Here is a 21,656-nt window from a genome sequence, read left to right as displayed (position 1 = left end):
CTCATATCTAAGAAGGCTTTGTCTAATCCAAGGACATAAAGATTTACTTGTATTTCTATAGCAGTTTTATAGTTTTAGCTCTGATATTTAGATCTAATGATTAATTTTGAGTTAATTTTTGTGAATGGTATGGGGAAGGGGCCTAAGCTCATTTTTTTGCATAGGGATATCCAGTTTGAAAAGACTGTTCTTTCCCCATTGAACTGTCCTGGTCAAAAACCAAATTATATATTTTTAAAAAAGCAAATGACACTGGGGCGCATGGGTGGCTCAGTCTGCTAAACATCTGACTCTTGGTTTCGGTCATGATCTCAGGGTCATGAAATCAAGCCAGGCATTGGGCCTTGTGCTCAGCAGGGAGGATGCTTGAAGTTCTCTCTCTCTGTCCCCCCTCACTGGCGTGCGCTGTCTAATACATACATAAATATAAAAAAAAAAAATCAGGTGATGCAAATATGAAGGTTTGTTTCTGGATTCTCAATTCTATTCCATTATCTATGTTTCTATCCTTACACTAACAGCATATTGTTTTGATTATTGCTGCTTTGTAACTAGTTTTGAAATTGAGAAGTGTGAGTCTTCCAACCATTAACTAGCTACTCTTGAATAACTCTGTAAGACCAACAGACTGGTAATTATGGGCTAGATGGTCAAATCTCTAACTTGCCCTATAAAGTCAAGAAAAACATCTATAATAAGACTCTTCACGTCTAGGCTTCTGGTTGCCAGTAAGAATCCAAATATAATATCAATTAAGATTTCTGTTGAATTTCTCTACCACAACAAAATAAACACAGGACAAAAGAGTTACCACATAGAAACTATGTATTCCCCCACTGATTTTCAGTGAGAAAACGTTTTCCTTCAGGTTGGTAAAGTTTTATCATTAGTTCTCACTGATGATGCAAAAGCAATGGTAGTTAAAACACCTAGAGCTTTAACATGAATCAAGGCAGTGGCACCAAAGTAATTCTTTACTACTGCACACTTCACCACTGGAAGGGGGGGATGGGCAGTTTCTCTAAGAATGTCTTTGATGCAGCAAAAATGATTAATAGTAAGAAATCCCAATCCTTGAGCATGTCTTTTCAATATTCTGTGTAAAGAAATGGGACGTACACACAAAGCACTTCTATGTGTACAGTTAAGTATGATGGCTGTCTTAAGGAAAACTACAATTATTTGAATAAGAAGTTGAAGGACCCATTTAGCAGACCTGGGTATCTAGCATACATTTTCTTGAAAATGAATGAAGTGATCCTGTTGTTTCAAGGAAAATGAATGATGTCTTATGTAGTTAATGATAACATTTGAGTTTTCAAGCAAAAATTAGAATTCTGAAATAGTTGACTTGCCACTGTGAACTTAGACAGCTTCCCTACTTAAGACTTTTCTGATAAAACTAGTGGTGATATTAACAAACATGATTCTTTGAAATCATATAATGAAATGTGTAACGTTTAGAAGATCTACACAACTGAGAGAACCAATGCATGATTGTTACAAAGTCATACATGGGTAAAGGATCAAAGGTACAATAACCTGAGTATAAAAAGTATAATATTGTGGTTTCAAATTCTAAATTACAACTAACTTTTACAAGATTTACAAGATTTTACTTCTCGAGTTTCAACGTAACAAAGTATATCCATAATTATCTTAAAAGGTTATGAAAATAACCCCCCCTTCCAGCTTCAAGTATGTATGATTTTCTCTCTATACTTGATGCAACCAATATAAAGAAAGGCTCACTGGGGTCCTGAATAATTTAAGAATGTAAAGGGTCCCGCTATCAAAGTCTGAGAACCACTGTGCTATATTATTCCTATACCATAGCACATTAACACACTAGTCTTGGCATCAGACATTCTCTCCTCTCAATTTTTGCTACATATACTCCAATTCTTCAATAAACCTGGATTTTGTGGCAATAATATTACCACTACCTTGATAACCTCCCAAAATTTGCAACAGGCGCCTGCCTATATTTAATGCTTATAGGTTCTAGATACAGATCAATCTATATCCCCCACCCCAAAATATCTATCTGCAAAAAACACCACTGAAATTAGTCAAAAAGTCATTGTATTTTTTGAAACTTGAAGTCTTGGTTCAGTCAATATTTTTCAACAAAGAAAAAGGTATCAACATGTATAAAAATTCAAAATACACAGTAATACATTTCTTAAAAGCATATAGAGTGTAATCATGTACCTTAATCACTAATAATATGGGAAAATCAACCAAAGGGATCTCAATAAAATTGAAAATAGGGAGAGAGAGAAAACGGCCCACATATTCAGCTCTTTCAAGCAGATGTGGAACCAAACTCAACCATCCCAAGGATTTCAATTCGTATAAAATGCCTAGTTTTCCTTTGCCAATCACAAAGGTGAGAGGATGAATCCTAATTTCTCTTGGAACCCAGCTGCTCTGACCATTTCATACAAAGTTCTTGACTGATTCTTCACAAAAACCAGTGGGCTCTAACTCAGGAGAGAAATGCAGTAACTGGAGAATTTTATGTATTTAAAGATAATGAATTTAGAGAAAATTTTTCTTAAAATGTGATTCAATGAAAAGGGTTACAATAAAACCAAGTATCTTAGACAGCAAAATCTGGGATGCTGTTTCGTATTTTCAAACCTTATAAGGAGTACAAATGCTTTATACAGATCACATCTGAAAAGAGTCTTCTGAAACTATGGGAGATTTTTAGTTATTTGTTTATAAAACTTACATAAGTTACCTGAAGTAACATAACACAGAATAATGTAAAATATTTTTTATAAATTTTATTTTATATATATGTGTATATACAATATTTTCAGATTAAATTGTGTCTGGAGGGGCGCCTGGGTGGCTCAGTCAGTTAAACGTCTGCCTTTAGCTTAGGTCATGATCCCAGGGTCCTGGGATGGAGCCCCGTGTTGAGCCCCTGCTCAGCAGGGAGCCTACTTCTCCCTCTCCCTCTGCTGCTCCCCCTGCTTGTGCTCTCTTGCTCTGTCAAATAAATAAAATCTTTAAAAAAAAATGTCCGGAATTTATTACTTTTTATTTTTAAAGATTTTATTTATTTGACAGAGAGACACACAGCGAGAGAGGGACAACAAGCAGGGGAAGAGGGAGAGGCAGAAGCAGGCTTCCCGCGGAGCAGGGAGCCCAATGCGGGGCTCGATCCCAGGACCCTGGGATCATGACCTGAGCTGAAGGCAGACGCTTAACGACTGAGCCACCCAGGTGTCCCTGGAATTTGTTTTAAAATATTAGAGTAGAGTGGGCTGGTTGAAAAAAGGAAAAAAGAGAAAAATGCTACACGGCTAACACAGCCCTTGTCCCAGGACCAGTCCTACATCCAATTCCAAGTGGCAGCCTGGCTATTAGAGGGAGGTGGGGCTCAACTCTGTGCTGCTTAAATGGCCTCAGACTCCCACCTGATCTCTTCTGCTTGGGCTGATCTTCAGAACTCAGACCTGAGACCTGGTCAGATCTGGACTTGTGATCCCTGTGCTCCCCCTTCTAGATGAACCATCTTGCAGCAGTGACCCCTGGTGTGCACAGATTCTCAACATCCACCAAACCCTTTCTGTCTCCAAATTCTGCCACCTTCCATTCTGTTTGGTCCACTCGATATCCAAGTCTTGCTGCAACAGGTGTTCCAGATGGGAATAACAGTTTACTGAGCAGCCACTTTTTTTCTGTGCCTTGCATTTATTTATCATCTGTAACCCTCGCGATAAAAATTGACATGCAATATGCATGACCATATTCAAAACCCCGATCAACACCTGGCACACTTAAAACTCCCACACAAATCTATAAGCAGTCCTCACACTCATGATAATTCAGACTTTTTAAAAAGTGCTGAAAGCCTAATTAAAATACACATTAAACGTAAAATACTTTTTATTAGCATACAGCCATAGCGTATCAGATAAAATTATACTTTTCCTACCACCTCTATCTCTTTCAGTTAACAAATCAGATGAGAATTTCATTAGGATCCTAAATATAAAAATGAATCCCTCTGGAAGGTTTCTGATTTTTACCTATAAAGAGACTTAGGGTCATTTGACAAACTTTTCAGGTAAGATGTTAGTATTGGTGACTTCTTAAATTTAACAGAAATTTCTTCAGCAACTGCAAGCAATAGGTATCAAGGTCTGCCTACTGTATTTAGAGACACTAAAGCCTATTGGTAAGGGCTCACTGAAAACAGACTGCCTGGGTTTGAATCCCTAATCCCACCGCTTGTTGTGACCTAACCTCTCTATGTCCCACTCTCCTCAATCATAAATATTGCTGTGAGAATTAAATGAGCTAATGTATATAAACTGCTTTGAACAGTGCTTAACTCACAGTAACTACTATTTATTTGTCATCATTATTATAGACCAAAAGGCTATTTGTTAAAAATTTTACTGTGTACCACACCACTACAGTTACTGGTGTCAAAGATTGGCTGTCAATTGCATTATTAGTATAGAGTATGTGCACAGAATATTAGTACAGAATATGTGCACTTTCTGAAAGTCTGTGTACAACTCATACAGGAAATGATTTTAGGTGATCCCAGATGTGGCTTTTAAATATTCAATTACCTAGCAAAAAAAGTTACCTATTTTTCTCTTTAAATCTACTTGATCATATCAAGACTCTACCTGTTTAAGAAGATATTTACAAATGACATATCTGATATAGTGTTAATATCCAAAATATATAAAGAACTTATTCAACTCAACACACAAAAAACAAATAATCTGATTAAAATTGGGCAGAAGAGATGAACTGACATTTCTCTAAAGACATACAGATGGCCAACAGACACATGAAAAGGTGCTCCACATCACTGATCATCAGGGAAATGCAAACCAAAACCACAATGAGATATCACTTTATACCTGTCAGAATGACTAAAATCAAAATTACAAGCAACAAGTATGGGTGGATGTGGAGAAAAAGGAACACTGTGCACTGTTGGTGGGAATGCAAACTGGTGCAGCCACCGTGGCCAACAGTATGGAGTTCCTCAAAAAGTTAAAAATAGAACTACCCTATAATTCAGTAATCGTGCCACTGGGTATTTACCCCCTCCCCAAAATACAAAAACACTAATTTGAAAGGATATGTGCACCACTATGTTTACTGCAGCATTATTTACAATAACCAAATTATGGAAGCAGCCCAAGAATCCATCAATAGATGAACAGATAAAGAAGATGTGGTGTACATATATACACAATGGATTATTATTCAGCTGTAAAAAAAAAGAATGAAATCTTGCCATTTCCAACGACATGGACAGAGCTAGAGAGTATAATGCTAAGTGAAATAAATCAGAAAAAGACAAATACCACATGATTTCACTATGTGGAATGTAAGAAACAAAACAAAGGGTAAAAGACAAACCCAGATACAGACTTTTTTTTTTTTTAAGATTTTATTTATTTATTTGACAGAGAAAGAGAGTGAGAAAGCACAAAAACAGGGGGAGCGGGAGAGGGAGAAGCAGGCTCCCCACCGAGCAGGGAACCTGATGTGGAACTTGATCCCAGGACCCTGAGATCATGACTTGAGCAGAAGGCAGCCACTTAACTGACTGAGCCACCTAAGCGCCCCTAAACTCTTAACTATACAGCACAAACTGATGGTTACCAGAGGGGAGGTGGGTGGGGGGAAGGGTGAAAACAGGTGATGAGGATTTAGAGTGTACTTATCTTGAAGAACAGAGTAACATACAGAAGCACTGAGTCACTATATTATACACCTGAAACAAATATAATACTGTATGTTAACTATACTGGAATTAAAATAAAAATAAATAAAATTTAAAAAAAGATATCTGTTTAACGCTAGTCCTTAACACCTGCTACAATTTAATAATGCTGTTGTGCTTACATTGTCTTTATTTTTTAACAGCTACATTTTATTTCTGGAAAGTGACACAACTTTCCATTCATAGTGATGTAAAGTATCCTTTCTGAATATATTTAGGTTTAAAGAGATCAACAGTTTTTGGAAGATGAAAAGAGGACAAAGAGTGGGAAATGACTAAGCACAGTTGTGGCAGCTACACCCCAAGAATATTTGACAAATATTCTCACTGGTAAGGTACCAGTAGATATGCATATCTCAAAGAGCCCCAATGAACTCAGAACTTAGGAGGCACCAAGTATCAGGGATAAGGGAACAGGGTACATCGAACTTGGATGAGTTCAGGACTAAAAACAGAAGGTCTGGTCAGTAAGTTTAAGAGAGGGGAAACCCCTCTCAACCCCCTACCCCACCCCCCAGGTTCTTGTAAGTCCTGAGACAACACCTAATCCCTATGCAAGAAGACTTTATTCTCTGGAAAAATGGGCTCAAAAAGGCTATAGACTCAAATATTAGGCCCAGTAGAAGGCAAGTACTAATTTTTAGAAAATTAAATGAAAGTTTGTATTTTGAATGACCATAATTGGGAACAAATGTCCCGAAGAAAAGAATTGAGAGGATTTTTCTTTGCACATCCTCACTGAATTCAGAAAGAACCTTCAGGTACTGACATTTGGGAGTCCTCCATGGAATAAGCAAGCCTATTCACTCTACAGTTACCCCTAACTAGTTGAGAGGCCCCATTCATGCAGAGCTGCCAACCAGTTCGTTATGGCCTTATTCTTAATATAGATGGGTATAGCCAAGCCTTATTTTGGTTTCTGTGAAGTCTCCAATACGTAAGAGAGAAAGCAAGGAAACTCAGAGGAAACAGACAGAGGACAGAAGATAAAAATTAAATTAAAACACCTCCTATAAGATAAATAAATACAGCACATCCATGAAACAACAAAAGAATAGACAAGAACTCCTAGAAATTAAAAATGGCTGAAAATTTTTAAAAATTCAATAAAAAGCGGGAAAATAAAGTTAAGAAGCAATACTGTAAACAGAAGACAGAGCTAGGAAATAAAACCGAAAAATAACCAACAAACTTAAGCTGAGACCTAAACCTCCTGAATGGAAATTTCAGGGGAAAACAAGAGATCACTGAGGAAACAGAGGGAAGAAAGTACCAATAATGAACAATTCTACCACAGAAGGGCACTGAGTCCCGAGACTAAACGGGCCCCCTACTTCCCAACTCAATGCAAGGAGGGGAAAGAAAAGAAAAAAGACTCCTACCAAGGCAGTGAAATATCAAAACCCAAAGCATAGAGATGATTCTAAATGTTTCAGAGAGAACAGGCTATATATATTGGATCAGGAAAAAGACCCATCTGCCTCTGAAAAGTAATACTGAAAAAGTCTGAAGGCTGACAAATAGCTTCAAAATTCTGAGCTGAATTCTGAGAGATTTTCAACTTTGAATTTTATTCCCACTGAGCTGTATTACTAACCAAAAGTGAAGACAGAGTAAAACTTTTTAAGACACACAACAGCTCAGGAAACACATATTCTCTATCTATATCCTTTCTTAAGAACCTCTTAGAGGAAATGCTCTAACAAAGAAAAAACAAATCAAGACAAGGGCTGTAGGACATAGGGGACCCAACATTGGAAAGTCCCAAGTTCAACGGGCCCGGAGTACAACCTGCACAGACAGAACAATATAACATAAGGCTGCGGGACGGGAGAGGTGCGGGTGGCTAAAAAAACAAACACAGAGTTAATAAAATACCTGACGAGTGTGAGAATGTTAAAATAAAAGACTGATAAGATTATGACAACTGCAGGAAAAAAATGGGGCTAGCGATATTTTAAAAAGGAATAAAATTTAGGATCATTATCAGGAAAAATGAAAAACTGTAGAGAAGGAAATTGTACTCTATGACTTCATCTAAGTGAGCAAAAAAATGTAAACTGACTACTGATTTTAATAAAAATTGTGAAAAAAACTTATCAAGAGGTGTAGATATGTGATAAAGTATAATAAAATATTGTTAATCTAGGTGGTGGGTACACAGGTGTTCACTATAAAATTCTTTCACTTCTGTATGTTGGAAGCTTTTTATAACCATTTGTGAGGAAGAGATTTAAAAAGTACTAGGAGGTAGAGAAGTTAAACTAAATTTGATAGTAATACAAAAATTAAACTTAAATCTTAAACTACCAAAACAACAGTTAATACCGAAAATTGACAAACGAAGAAGTAACAGTATATAGATAGGTTTTTTTTTTAAAGATTTTATTTATTTGACAGAGAGAGAGAGCACAAGGAGGGGGAGTGGCAGGTGGAGGGAGAGAGAGAGAAGCAGGCTCCACGCTGAGCAAGGAGCCCAAGGAGCCCGATGCGGGGCTTGATCCCAGGACCCTGACCTGAGCTGAAGGCAGCCTCTTAACAGACTGAGCCACCCAGGCGCCCAATAGTATTTCAAAATATGAAGCAGAAGATGTGCGCACTTCAGCAGCACATATAGAAAATATGAAGCAAAGAACTAAAAGTCATTGCTTCTGGGGCAGGTGACTAGTTTTTAAGGTTTTGAGAACTACCTGGTTTTTAAAAACCTATACATGTATTACCTTTTTTTTTTTTCTTAAGTAGGCTCCATGCCCAGCACGGAGCCTAATGCGGGGCTTGAACTCATGAGCCTGAGATCAAGACCTGAGTCAAAATCAAGAGCTGGATGCTTAACTGACTGAGCCACCCAGATGCCACAATGTATACATGTATTACGCTTAAAAACCATTTTTTTAAAAGATTTTATTTATTTGAGAGAGAGACACACCAAGAGAGGGAACACAAGTAGGGGGAGTGGGAGAGGGAGAGGGTAGGCTTCCCGTGGAGCAGGGAGTGGGAGAGGGCAGGCTTCCCGCGGAGCAGGGAGCCTGATGTGGGGCTCGATCCCAGGACCCTGAGATCATGACCTGAGCCGAAGGCAGACACTTAACGACTGAGCCACCCAGGCACCCCTAAAAACAATTTTTAAAGAGCAAGGTACAGGGGCATTGGGGTGGCTCAGTCAGTTAAGCGTCTGCCTTCAGCTCAGGTCAAGATCCCAGGGTCCTGGGATCGAGCCTTGCATCGGGCTTCCTGCTCAGCAGGGAGTCTGCTTCTCCCTCTATCCCTCCCCCTGCTTGTGCGTGGTATCTCTTTCTGTCAAATAAATAAATAAAATCTTTAAAAAAAATAAAGTGCAAGGTACATATAGATAATAAGAAATTAGCAGAAATTGTGAAGGTAGTATCAGAATGATAAAGATTGTGGAAATACTGCGGCATAGGAACAACCAACTTCCTTTGAACCAAGGTATTACATTAAAAGAGGAAACATTTTTAAGTCCCTGGTTATAGCTAGGATATAATTTATCATCCAAACCAATACAATTTGGAGAATACATTACATATGGGATTACATAGGGACAACAGGTGAACAGTTCTAGGAAAGGAAGAACTTACGGCCACTTACGCATAGCCCGGACAGAAGTCCCTTCAAACCAAGAAACGGTTGCATGAAAGCTCAGAAATTGCCACCACTGTTCACTGAGTGCCTACTACACACCAGGCACCACACTTGGTAATAGGGATAAAAAATAAATGTAAGAAAGTGGGTAACTAGAGTAGACTATAAAAGTTGAGCATGCAAGAATAAATGAATCCCAACCTGTCCAGGCATTTACTTCCATCTAGCTCTCCTCTTCTTGAAGTCAAGAGACCAGTGCATTACTTAAACCTTTCTCTACCTCAAGATAAAAGAGCCATGAAGAACAGAGATGCGTAGAAGTAACCCATTATCATTGCTCAAAGTAGTATGGGTATTGCCTGTATTTTAAAGAACCGTCCTAAGCCATAGACAGTAACTGCCTAGCTTTGGAGAGCAATCCAGAACACAAAGCTTGTCCATGACAAAAATCAGGAGAGTCAGAAAGCGGCAACTGAGAGAAACATTGACACTATAGCATATAGTTTTCTCCATAGGCACAAACTTTTTAGGGTTAGAGCCACCCACCATTTCAATCCTGACTGATGGCATACAGACACATGAATGAATGCACTGGATCAGCATTCCTTTTGAAAACAACTGCAAATTCTGACATTTTACAGAATTCTTTTGGGATAAGAGGCAAATGACTGACGTCAAGGTTCACTCATAGCAGGATGCCGAGAGGTAGGTCTCAAATGGGTTATAGGTATGCCTGGATATTGTTTCCCTTGGTTCTCAAAAAGCTGGAACTTGGGGCACCTGGGTAGCTCAGTCAGTTAAGCGTCTGCCTTCACTCAGATCATGATCCTGGGAAGGAGCCCCTCAGCAGGGAGTCTGCTTTTCCCTCTCCCTCTGCCCCTCCCCCCCCACGTGTGTGCTGTCAAATAAAAAAAAAAAATCTTAAAAAAAAAAGCTGGAACTGCAGAATGGTGACTAACCTCCTTCACCTCATACCCCATGTGGTACTAATCATAATACCTGGTTAAAAATGATCACAATGCTGAAAAGGTGGGAGCCCTGAATAAGGACCCAGTTAAAAGGTCAGAGGAGAAGCCCACAGCCCACTCTCATGACCCACCACTACCCCCTGGAGTTTTCTAACACAGAAATAGACAGGCGCTACACACCCTTTCTGCTCACAGCAGTTCTAATTTAAAAAATAAGAGGCAGGGGCGCCTGGGTGGCTCAGTTGGTTAAGCGACTGCCTTCGGCTCAGGTCATGTTCCTGGAGTCCTGGGATCAAGTCCCACATCGGGCTCCCTGCTCAGCAGGGAGTCTGCTTCTCCCTCTGACCCTCTTCCCTCTCGTGATCTCTATCTCTTATTCTCTCTCTCTCAAATAAATAAATTCTTTAAAAAAATAAATAAATAAGAGGCAGGACCGGACCAGACTCAAACATCCAAGTACAGTCATAAAACAGTAATAACTTCTAGTCACTACAGAGATCTCCTGATTTTTGACTGAGCTTTTTCCTCATCTCTCAAATGACACTATTTCTCATTGATGTTTTAGCAATTTCTATTGAAACAGAAGTATGTGATGCTACAACTATTTTTAGGACATAAGTACGAAAATTGTAATTAAGAAATAATATCTTCCTGGGACGCCTGGGTGGCTCAGTCAGTTAAGCGTCCGACTTGACTTTGGCTCAGGTCATGATCTCAGGGCTGAGACTGAGCCATGAGATGGGCTCCGCACTGGGCATGGAGTCTGAGATTCTCTCCCTCTCCCCTCACTCATGCCCATGTGCGCTCTCTCAAATAAAATCTTAAAAAAAAAATTAAAAGAAAAAAGAAATATCTTACTTGCAATAGCCTCACAATATGTATCTAACCCAAACTCAATTTGCAGATAAGTGAGATAAGGAGCCACATTAACTCCTGTTCTTATTTAAAAAACAAAACAAAACAAGGTTAGTTTTTTGGTTTTCTTCTACTCTATGTGGCTGAAGAGTTGGAGCTCCCACACACAACACAGTTCTGAAAACCTTATGCTTGAAGGTATCTAACACTAAAAAGTATATATGGCACCCAACTAGTTTTCTAGTTTGTGAACTTTTGTCATAATGGGTAGTTCTTTGAAGATGGATGCTGACAATACAAAGCTTGGGATTTATATAGTTAACTTCAACTTATTCCCTTATCTCAATGCTAGTTTTCTTATTAAAAAAGGAAAAATGTAAAGAAAAACTGTATTATGCACCTATATATTTCATTATCTTTCTGCTACAGCTAAGAGAATAAGCAAACAGAATTTACCCCATACCCCAGACAACCATGATCTATGCTTAAGCAGATCAGAATGAAAATACTGTAACCTGGAAAGGCTGTCCATGCAAAAAGGAATTCTACAGGTGGGTTCTGGGCAGTTATTAAAATTTACAGTTACAAGAAAGCAGAAAGTTTATTCAAGTAAGATTTCATATTAGCCACAAATTTTGCTAGTGAGTACATTTTATATGGATCTCGCTCATAACTCAAACACCATTAACATGTAACATACCTCTTCAAATGATGTAAGTAGGAGGGCCAAGATGAATTTTACTGATTTTTGAGAAACAAAAAATTAGGGCCAATAATTTAACTTCCCTGGATTTAAAGATTATCATTTAATATTAAGTTTGTTAATCTGTCTTCGGGCCTTAAGTTTTTCCTAGTCTCATGTTTTGCATTTATCTATCATGTAAGGGAACTCTGAGCTCTAAATTAATCTCAGCTTTTGTGAATGGTCTAGAGAAGATGAACAACTTGATAAACTCTGAATCACTGTGACTAGAAACAATCTCTACATCAAAGATGTGTAATTTCAGGGTCTAGAGGTGGAAGAGAGGGCTTCTGATTACTGTACATTTATACTTACTGACCTCTAGAAAACAATGCGGCTTTTAGAAAGAGTTTTTCTAACATGGATTATGTTAAAATTTAAAAATGTAACAGTGAAAGAAACTGTGAAACATTCATTAGAAATTAACCAATACAAAATTTTCAAATTAAAACTTATGTTCATTATTTGTATAAAGTCCTTATTTTTCCTTTTCATAAAACGCAACAAAGAATCCATTTTATTTACTATTATCTAATGCATTTATTTTCAAAAGATGAAACAGACACATGAACCTTTAATACGAATGGCTGGGAACTCACCAATTTTAATAGCTTGTTTTTTAGTAGAGGGTCTCTTTGAAAGGCAATTTACAATGCTGAAATCAGAACTGATCATTTTTGTCAGGACGTTTTTCAGGTTTTAAAAAGTCTTTATTAGTTTTAGTTTCCCTGGATGACAGAGTTCAGAGGCCAGACTCAAGACAGCTCAGCCTGCACCACAGGATGCAATCAAATATATGAACTGATAAATTACTATCATAAAAATAAATTTTAACCGTGGACATTTTTCAAGCGGCAAAATTACCCAATCATTAAAATACTAGGGACTGCAACAGCTTTTTCTCAACACGTGCCCCGGATACTCTACCAAGGAGGAGAACTAATGAGGTTTTAGGCATCACATCGTTTTTGCATTACTAAAGCTTGCAGGTTTTCAGCATTAGGTTTCTCTGTTACCCACGGCAGGGCCTAGAACATGAGACGGTTGCGCGTGATTAGTATTTTTTTTTTTAACTCCAGCAAAAGCCCCGCAAACGATAAACACGAAAAGCCCGATCACATCCTACCAGCCCCTCCATCCACCCTTTACGAAGAAGGTTGTAATTCTGGCGGGACCTGGGGCGGAATACTCTGGTTCTGGAAGGACAGAGCGAGTGCGTGGGTGTGTATGAACACTGCAGGAGGGGGGCAGCAAGACGTGATCACGGAGTGGGAGGGAAGGATGATGCCTCTTCTAGGGCGGGAAGAGACCGTGAGAGGAGGCTGTTTTGCATGACCAGGGCCAGCACGCGGGGAAGATGGTGGTGGCCGCAGGGCAGGGTGATTGCGGGGGATTCCCTGTTCCGGGGCGGCGCTGGGGGCGGCCTGCGGTGAATGGTCCTGCAGCAACTAAAGGGGCGCGACACTGAAACCGGGAATTCCCGACGGAAAAGGAAAAAAGGGCGCCGAGAAACGGGGTTATTATGGGATGGCAGAGGGGGCTCCCCAGGGAAAATTACGGGATCTATCTCACCCGCCAATTGCTGTACAGTCTCTTCACTCGCCGGTAATAAGCGTCTTTGTCCAGAGTCACAGCCATAGCCACAGACGCCGCTCCTGCTCGGGTTCCGAGAATCACGCGAGGTCCCGGATCCGCCACCCGCTCTCGGCCCCGGAATCCCGCACTCTCCCAGTGACCCGGAAGTATCGACCTCAAAGATGCCCTTTCCGCTTCCGGGTCCCGACAGCGCTTGGGATTTTTTTTTTTTTTTTTTTTTTTAAATCTCTCTCCGGAGGTTGGAGGAGAGGAAGACAGTGGGGAAATCAACAAAATGTGCAACACAAAGAGTCTAGATTTTCGCGGGGTTTTCTTGTCAACTTAGCAACAGCCGCACGCGAGGCGACGTCATCACGTGACGCTCAGCCCCGCCCTTACTCTCAGCCGTGCTGCGGTTTCCAGGAGCTCCGATTTCTGGCCCAGGCGGCGGCGGAGGCGGCTGGGCACTACTGAGGCGGGAGGCCTGCCGTGCCTGCCCCGCCCCACACGAGCAGCCGCGCGCCGCTGCAACGGCCCCACCCACTGACAAATGAAGGGGAAGCGGAAAGAGCGGGATCTGGCGTGGGTCGGGAGTGGGAACTTTAGGTGCGTTTCCCTCCTAAATGGTGGGGAAGCAAAAGCCTCTGCTGCTCCAGGACTTGGAAGGATCCTTTGTGGCGAGGAGAGAGAGCACTAACCAGGGAGAAAAAGCCCACAAAACTCTTTGCCTTAGGGAAATAAAATGCCCAGGCTTCATCTGAGCGCTGGGATGGCAGGGGAAGAGTCTTAAACAAATGGTTTGAGGGGCTTCACACAACCCAGTCGACCTGCTCCCTCTCCCCCCCCCCAACCCCGTCCTCCGCCCTGGCCCAAGTCTTGACAACGTTCCTTCCAGTCAGCCTGTTCCCTTGCCACAGTTCATGAAGTGATGCCGTTCTTATGGCTTCCCCAAAGCACCGTTATTTCAGTTAATTCCAAATACAAGGTACATGGTTCCTTGAAGAAATTCTTCCTTCTCATTTCTTCCAAGAACTTGGGAGTTTAAATCTGGTACATTTGCCCACTATTTAACTTAAAACAATTCACTTGCTTTTAGCAAGCTGGATTGACTACACTTACATATATCCTTTAATGGAGTAGAGATGACTTGTCCGTCCTATCCAAGATAGCTGTATTCACAATAATGAACTTTAGGAAAGTGGTATTGAAATTACCCATCATGAATTCAAAATTAACATTTATATTGGGTTTTAGCAAATATAGAACAAGGGAAGAATGGAAAAGGATTAACTTAAATTTATTAATGCCAAGGGGAAGGAAGGTAACAGTTCCTGACCCTCCAGCTGTATCCACAGTTCGGCCAGGAACAGGCTCCGCCAGAGGCTAGGGCCAGCGCTACATAGTCTGTGGTTAATGGAGGGGTTTAGGGAGGGGTGAGCACATCAGCTGCTCTAGTCTCCTTTCCTTCCCCAGAAATGAGGAAGTGGTCATGTATTATTTTAGGAGTTCCCCCTGCCCACCCAATCCTCTCAAATTTGGAAGCAATCAGGTACAAGTTTTCTTTTTCCTTTTCACCTCCTGGAGTCCTGGGTTTCCCCACATCTCCCCTGCCCCTCCCATTTTTCCATAGTCCAAGGGCCAGAGTAATTGAAAATACAGCAGCCACCCAAGCAACGGGGACCATGCTGGGGCTTCAGTCATCAGCATCTTCACTTGAGTCTGAGTTGGCTGGCATCATAGGATCATCAATGAGTGAGAAGTCCCTTTCTGAGCTATCATAGCCCTGAGATAAATCATCATCATCATCTTCATCCTCATCGTCCTCATCCTCCTCAGGCTGCAGTGGTGGCAACCTCAAGGCAGTACCAGAGGTGGTAGTGGCTGGTGAAGAAGGGTAGCCAGGGGCTCTCAGGCCTGGATGGTGATGGTGGTGATGGTGGGGGTGGGGGTGGTGGTGGTGGTGATGAAGCATGGTGCTGGAGTCTACATGAGGGGATGATGCTGCACCACCCATCACAAACGGCATAAAAGGCAAAGATGCAGAAGTGGCACTGCTGTGACCCAGGGATGACACAGACTGCAGGCCACTACTGCTGTGTTGGAAGGTATTATGCAGAGATAGGGACCCAGTGCCTCCACCCTGCATCAGGGCCATCATCTTTGAAAGGTCTGGTCGCATCCTACGGGCCCGCTTCTTGCTGCTGTCTGGCGTAATAGGCCCTGGCAAAACCCGGTTGAACACAGTTTCAGCATGGTGACCCTAGGAGGAAGGAGCAGAAGATAGTAAAAACAAAGAAAGGAAAAAAGCAAACTAGAAGTCAACAGAGTCCTAGCTTGCAAGCGCTTTTTCACTGAATATCTTCAGGAGGGACAAAGCAAGCATAGTCAGATGAGGTTAGATGGTAATAGGAGGGGGAAATGCTGGATACAGCTGCTAGAAGCATTCCAGTGCTAAAGCTAAAATGGAGACACTGATACTGACACTTATGTGAACCAGAGTTTTGCTTGTTTCCATGACTGCATTGTACCTTTACTCTATCCAGCCATTTCACAGATGCTTACCTTTGTTAACAAGGAGACTGAGTAAGCCAGTGAATGAATCAGTATTTGCACAGTACACTTTACTGATGGCAGGTTGTTCACATGCTCTTACCATGTGAAGTACAGCACAACTATATTGACATTTACAAAACTATTACTCATTAGCACACCAGAGTGTGGTAAACTAAAGACAGGTCAGGTTAAGACTTCTTTCTGGATGTCTAGAACAACAAAAAGATTGTGGGGAGCTCCTCACGAAACTTAATAAAGTGTTTTTCACATTGATAAAAAACATATCTACTGAATTTTAAGTTGCTTCTTCTAGATGTTGTCTGTAAATTATTTTATTTTTATTTTTTAGAGAGAGAGAGAAACCAAGTGGGCAGGGAGGGGCAGAGGGAGAGAGAGAGAATCTCAAGCAGGCTCCACACCCAGTGTGAGCCCAACACAGGGCTCAATCTCATGACCCTGAGATCATGACCTGAGCTGAAATCAAGAGTCAGACACTTAACCAACTGAGCCACCGAAGCACCCCTGGATATTCTGACTGTAAATTTTGACTAAGTATACTGAAGCTGGAACTTATTACTTCTAGTGCCTCTGCTTTGCTAGACCTAAGTATAATACTGGGTATACTGGCATTAAATTCAGACATTTGGTATCTGTGTCTCTGGACTCTACTTACCAATCTAAGCCTAACACCTGACATGGGAATATACCTTTCTGATTTGGAAAACTAAACATCTCAATACACTGTATTTGTGTAGACTTTTAAAATATAACAATAAAAGCACCTAAACTCCTGCAGGTACCAGTAATAATACACCATTAATTCTGTCTGCATTAAGAATTCTGTACTGGGGGGTGGAGGGCGGGGGGATGGGTTAGCCTGGTGATGGGTATTAAAGAGGGCACGTTCTGCGTGGAGCACTGGGTGTTATGCACAAACAATGAATCATGGAACACTACATCAAAAACTAATGATGTAATGTATGGTGATTAACATAGCAATAAAAAAATTTAAAAAAAATTCTGTACTGGGGCGGTGGTGCAGTTAGTTAAGTATCCAACTCTCAGTTTTGGCTCAGGTCGTGATCTCAGGGTCGGGTGATTGAGCCCTGCAATGGGCTCTGAGCTTAGCACAGAGTCTGCTTGAGATGCTTTCCCCCTCTGTTCCTCCCCCAGCTCACACGCTCCCTCTCTCCCTCTCTCTCAAATAAATAAATTCTTAAAAAAGAAAAAAAAGAATTCTGTATTAGTCATATTATGATTTTCTGTGATTCCCTAGGATCTTTCCTTTCTTAGATTTATCAACTGAGTATAAAGAAGTAGCAAAACACTTGAGGGAAAAATAGGTAATACTGGAGGAAAAGCCTTTTTTATAGGCTGCTCTATAATGTGAAATTCACGACAGAGAAGGCACCAGCCTTCCAGCCATCAGTCTCCCATATCAACCACTCTTATTCTTGGTCCCATGGAGGCTATGAGGAAAAGTTAAAATATTCTTCTATGGTAACAGTATTTATATGAAACCACTTTCACCAATGTAAAAATAATAAGCCTCAAAAATGGACCTCACAAATAACTACAATGTATAAAGTAACAATCTAAATTTGTTAAATGCAGAAGATGCATATTGTTCATTTGGAAATCAATTTTGTTAAAAGACACACCATGTGGTTTTAGATATAAACATATATGTGTAAAGATGTATATAAAAGATCCAGTGGGGGATGATTAGATAAGTGCTAATCATTTTAAATGACTGCTTACCAAACCATGATTTAGTATGTTTAAAAAAAGACAACTATTGACCAAAGTAAGGCAAACATAGCAAAGAGAAACTTTTACAGTCACATTTTGTTGCAAAGAATTATGGGTACCTCATCTACCAAATGGCCTATAACTAGGATAAAAGCCTAAGTACATTTGAAAATAATGGAATAACCGAAGTTATTGTTAACTATAAAACATATTTTCCTGTCCTTTTTCCATTACTAGTGTTATTATCAGTGATTCTCAACTTCCTCCATGTTGGGAAATGCTATGATTATTGTCCCTGGTAGGCCCAACATCACTTCTAAAATGTATAGGATCATAAAACTTTTAAGAGACTATCTGCTCGTATACCCTCAACTTTTCAGGATGTTCAAACTGAAAAGGTTAAAGGATTTGCCAAAATCCCTTAGTCAGAAGAGCAGAAAGCATTGACTGTTCCAACACATCTTACTCATCCTTACGTTTTAATATGCTTAAAGTGCTCAAGTTACTTTTAGAATTCTATGCTCCTCTACAGATGATGGTGACAAGGACTGTAAAAATATCAATAAAATTACCCTAGTTTCCTGATTGGTGGACTGAAGATATATTTTTCCATACACTGGAAAAAAGGAAGTAACAACATGAATTATTTCTCCAGTCACATCTAATGTGGGAACAAGAGTGGTAATGCTTCAGTTTCACTCACCTTTCTCCCATTCCTAGAGTTAGCTGTCTGTACTGGTTCCATTCCCAAACAGTTCAATTCTGCCTTATTATTTTTTTTACATCTCTGCCACTTCTGTTTTCTGCGATCCTCCATATACTGAAATAGAAAACTGTTAGTTATCCTAGAGGAATAAAAATCTCTCTGGAGTAATTATTAAGGTACTAGTGTCTAGTTTGACAACAAATTCTTATTGCATGGATAAATTAAGGATTAGTCCCAGTGGAAAACTGCCATTAGCAGATCTCTCCCCCCAAAATTAGGTAGTTATATAATCAATAATAAATATTTGCCTAGTATTTAGTTTAATAAGTGCTTTAGCGTTATTTTATTTTGATCCTCACAAAAACTCTGTGAGTTAGGAAGACTGGATATTATGGTATTCGGCAGATACAGAAAAAAATGACATACTATGGCATGCTTCCTCCCTCTCACGCAACTTAAATACCACGGGAATGACTTTAAATCTTGCTGGATGGAACTGCCACTCACCGCTAGAAATCGGGGATCGACAGCGAACTCTGGATGACCCTGTAACCACATCTCCAGTTCAGCCCGGCGAGGGGCATCCTCACCCACCAGCAAAGTACCATCCACCTTATTGATGACAGGGATCCGGGTCTCCAGGTCCACATCAAGGTGATTAGGCTCTTCCATGCACTCCACCTCCAGCTGCAAACCCAGAATCCACCCCCATGAGCACATACTCTTCTTTGGGGCAGGGAGGGAGGGGGAGCAGAGCCAATGGTAACCATAAAATAATTCTAGTATCTTCTAGTCCCTTAATCCCAACTGCCTTCATCAATTAGTGAGAATAAAAAAACCTAATCATCATGTCAAAAACTCTCTTCCACTCACCTCGACTAGCTTCTTTCTGTTTCCCTTCTTCTTATGAAACAGAGGATGTCCATCTCCCATTACTCCATTAGCCATCAACTTGTGCTTCTGGAATGTTAACTTCAATCCTTCCTCCTAAGAAGACAACCCACCCACCCAAGATGTCATATGGCACATGTTTTTAAAGTAAATATTAAGCTTTGGGGATCTTAGGGTAAGGGTCATCCTCTGGCTCAATGATGAGAAGGCCATCTGACTAAATAGTAGAAATTAGAAATGTATCTAAACTTATATACTTTTTCCATAGAAAGATTTCGTTTCTTGACCTAGTGCCCCTCAGGTAGACGTAAGAGAAGAATTTATCTCAAAAACACCCCACACCTGGTATCTCAACATTAGCATGGCAACTCATCACAGGGGCAAAATCCTGGTAATTCCTATCACATACTAGTTTAAGAAATTTTTCTTGGGGTGCCTGGGTGGCTCAGTCAGTTAAGTATCTGACTCTTTTTTTTTTTTTTTTTAAGATTTTATTTATTTACTTGAGAGAGAGAATGAGAGAGAGAGAGAGCATGAGAGGGGGGAGGGTCAGAGGGAGAAGCAGACTCCCCGCTGAGCAGGGAGTCTGATGTGGGACTCGATCCCGGGACTCCAGGATCATGACCTGAGCCAAGGGCAGTCGCTTAACCAACTGAGCCACCCAGGCGCCCAAGTATCTGACTCTTGATTTCAGATCAGGTCTTGATCTTAGGGTTGTGAGATCAAGTCCCATGTTGGGCTCCATGCTGGTGTGGAGACTACTTTAAAAAAAAAGGAAAAAGAAAGAAAAAGAAAATTTTCTTGTTGAGTACTTAAGGACCAGCTAATAGGATTTCAATAGGGAAGATGATCAGGAAAAATAAAATTTCCCATCTATAAAATAAATAACACTGATTTAATTTCACTAAGAATGACTTCTTATTTTTAACTTAATAAGGCCCACAATACTTAGGCATTATTTTACTAGCTTTCCCACAATTTGATTTCAATCTTTAAAAACCAGGTTTCTAGGATCTAGAAACAAGCCACCCGAAAGAAGCCTTGTATCAATTATATTTCTTTCAAAACATATGGGTTCTTTTAATCCGGTCCTTAGGAGATACAAGATCCCTTCCTTTACTGCAATGACTTTTCCTCAATGGAGCTTTGTGAACTTTAATTTTTCTCCCCTCTTTTTATTTTTACTTATTTATTTTAAAAAATTTCAAGTCATCTCTACACCCAACATGGGGCTCAAACTTACAAACCCCGAGATCAAGAGTTGCGTGCTCTACCGACTGAGCCAGCCAGGCCCCCCAGCTCCCTTCTCATTTTTTAAAGTTAGCTAAGCAAACAAGTTTAATATCCCCTTAGTGAAGTAGTTAGCAAAACTCTGGTCTCCTTCCCCACTTCCCAGTGCCTAAATGCTAAGCTTACATCTTTGATCTGAACTGTAAACTCCTTTTCATCCATGCCTCTGCGAAGTTTTGTGAACTGAGCTGCTGCTGTGGTGACTGCGGACACTTCCTCCTCTGCCATGGAAGCTGTGCTGCTACTTCGTGGTGTGGGGACTGGAGAGTCACCATATTCTCCTGGAGTCAATGAGGGACTGTCTAGCAAGTGGTTGCCTGGCCCCAAAATTCCTCCTGTTACCATTTCCTGGCTCCGGCGGCTAGAAGGCCACTTCCCTGAGAGTACAGCCTGGCAGACGAGGTCAATACGGTTTATAAGGACACGATCCTGAGTGGGGGGAAAAGAAATCAATACTGGTTTTAGGGCCTGAGTACCAGCTATGTGATTCTGTGACAAACAATAGGGCCATCATTAGCAGGATGGGTAAAAATCGTAAGGCAGAAGGAGGGAGGTAATAGTATCAGATCCCTAAGTCAACTGGGAAGAGTTTCATGAAAAAATGTGTAGCACTAAATACAATTAAAGAAACCCAGAACCATCTATTCCTTGTTCCTGGTTTTTGTTACAGTATATTTCTAGACTGTATGTCTAGGCATGAGGCTGTTACCTTGGGCCACTCAGAAGCTCTTTGTCTTTCTTGTAGCAGCAGAAGCTCAGGGGTCATCTGTTCTCCATCTTCATTTGGGAATCCATCTTGGGACATAGTGAGGGACAGAAGACTCTCTTCATCATAGAGCTTTGAGCGGGACCGGTCAGCAGCTAGAGATCATACAGAATATGAGCAAAGAGAGAAGAATAAAGTTATATATAAATGGAATTATATGGGCTTTAAATAAAGGCCCAAAG

The 21,656-nt window shown here is 40.5% G+C and overlaps 2 protein-coding genes and 1 non-coding gene across 10 annotated transcripts in view; all 3 read right to left on the bottom strand.

The window, feature by feature from the left end:
* SUPT16H (SPT16 homolog, facilitates chromatin remodeling subunit) overlaps positions 1-13,813 on the bottom strand; it is a 38,146-nt gene extending 24,333 nt beyond the window's left edge. The window contains exon 1 of the mRNA XM_027572817.2: positions 13,514-13,813. Within this exon, the coding sequence (XP_027428618.1) occupies positions 13,514-13,579 (66 nt within the window). The 5' untranslated portion in view covers positions 13,580-13,813. The remainder of the gene's footprint in view (positions 1-13,513) is intronic.
* A 983-nt stretch (positions 13,814-14,796) lies between these two features.
* Positions 14,797-21,656, bottom strand: part of CHD8 (chromodomain helicase DNA binding protein 8) — a 60,687-nt gene continuing 53,827 nt past the window's right edge. For 5 of the 8 annotated variants that reach the window (XM_027572814.1, XM_027572813.1, XM_027572815.1 and 2 more), the window contains 6 exons: positions 21,418-21,569; positions 20,835-21,137; positions 19,401-19,514; positions 19,035-19,214; positions 18,525-18,641; positions 14,797-15,776 (listed from right to left, as the gene is read on the bottom strand). In XM_027572814.1, coding sequence (XP_027428615.1) covers positions 15,210-15,776; positions 18,525-18,641; positions 19,035-19,214; positions 19,401-19,514; positions 20,835-21,137; positions 21,418-21,569 — 1,433 coding nt within the window. In that variant the 3' untranslated portion in view covers positions 14,797-15,209. The remainder of the gene's footprint in view (positions 15,777-18,524; positions 18,642-19,034; positions 19,215-19,400; positions 19,515-20,834; positions 21,138-21,417; positions 21,570-21,656) is intronic. The other 3 variants (XM_027572808.1, XM_027572809.1, XM_027572812.1) reach the window with 2 other exon arrangements.
* On the bottom strand, positions 19,711-19,799 carry LOC113910783. Its single transcript, XR_003516269.1, has one exon. It is a non-coding gene; the product is annotated as a small nucleolar RNA U6-53/MBII-28 (small nucleolar RNA).

Source organism: Zalophus californianus, chromosome 6 (genome assembly GCF_009762305.2).
Source record: "Zalophus californianus isolate mZalCal1 chromosome 6, mZalCal1.pri.v2, whole genome shotgun sequence".
In the NCBI taxonomy this organism is placed as follows: domain Eukaryota; kingdom Metazoa; phylum Chordata; class Mammalia; order Carnivora; family Otariidae; genus Zalophus; species Zalophus californianus.
This window is presented reverse-complemented; position numbering and strand designations above follow the sequence as displayed.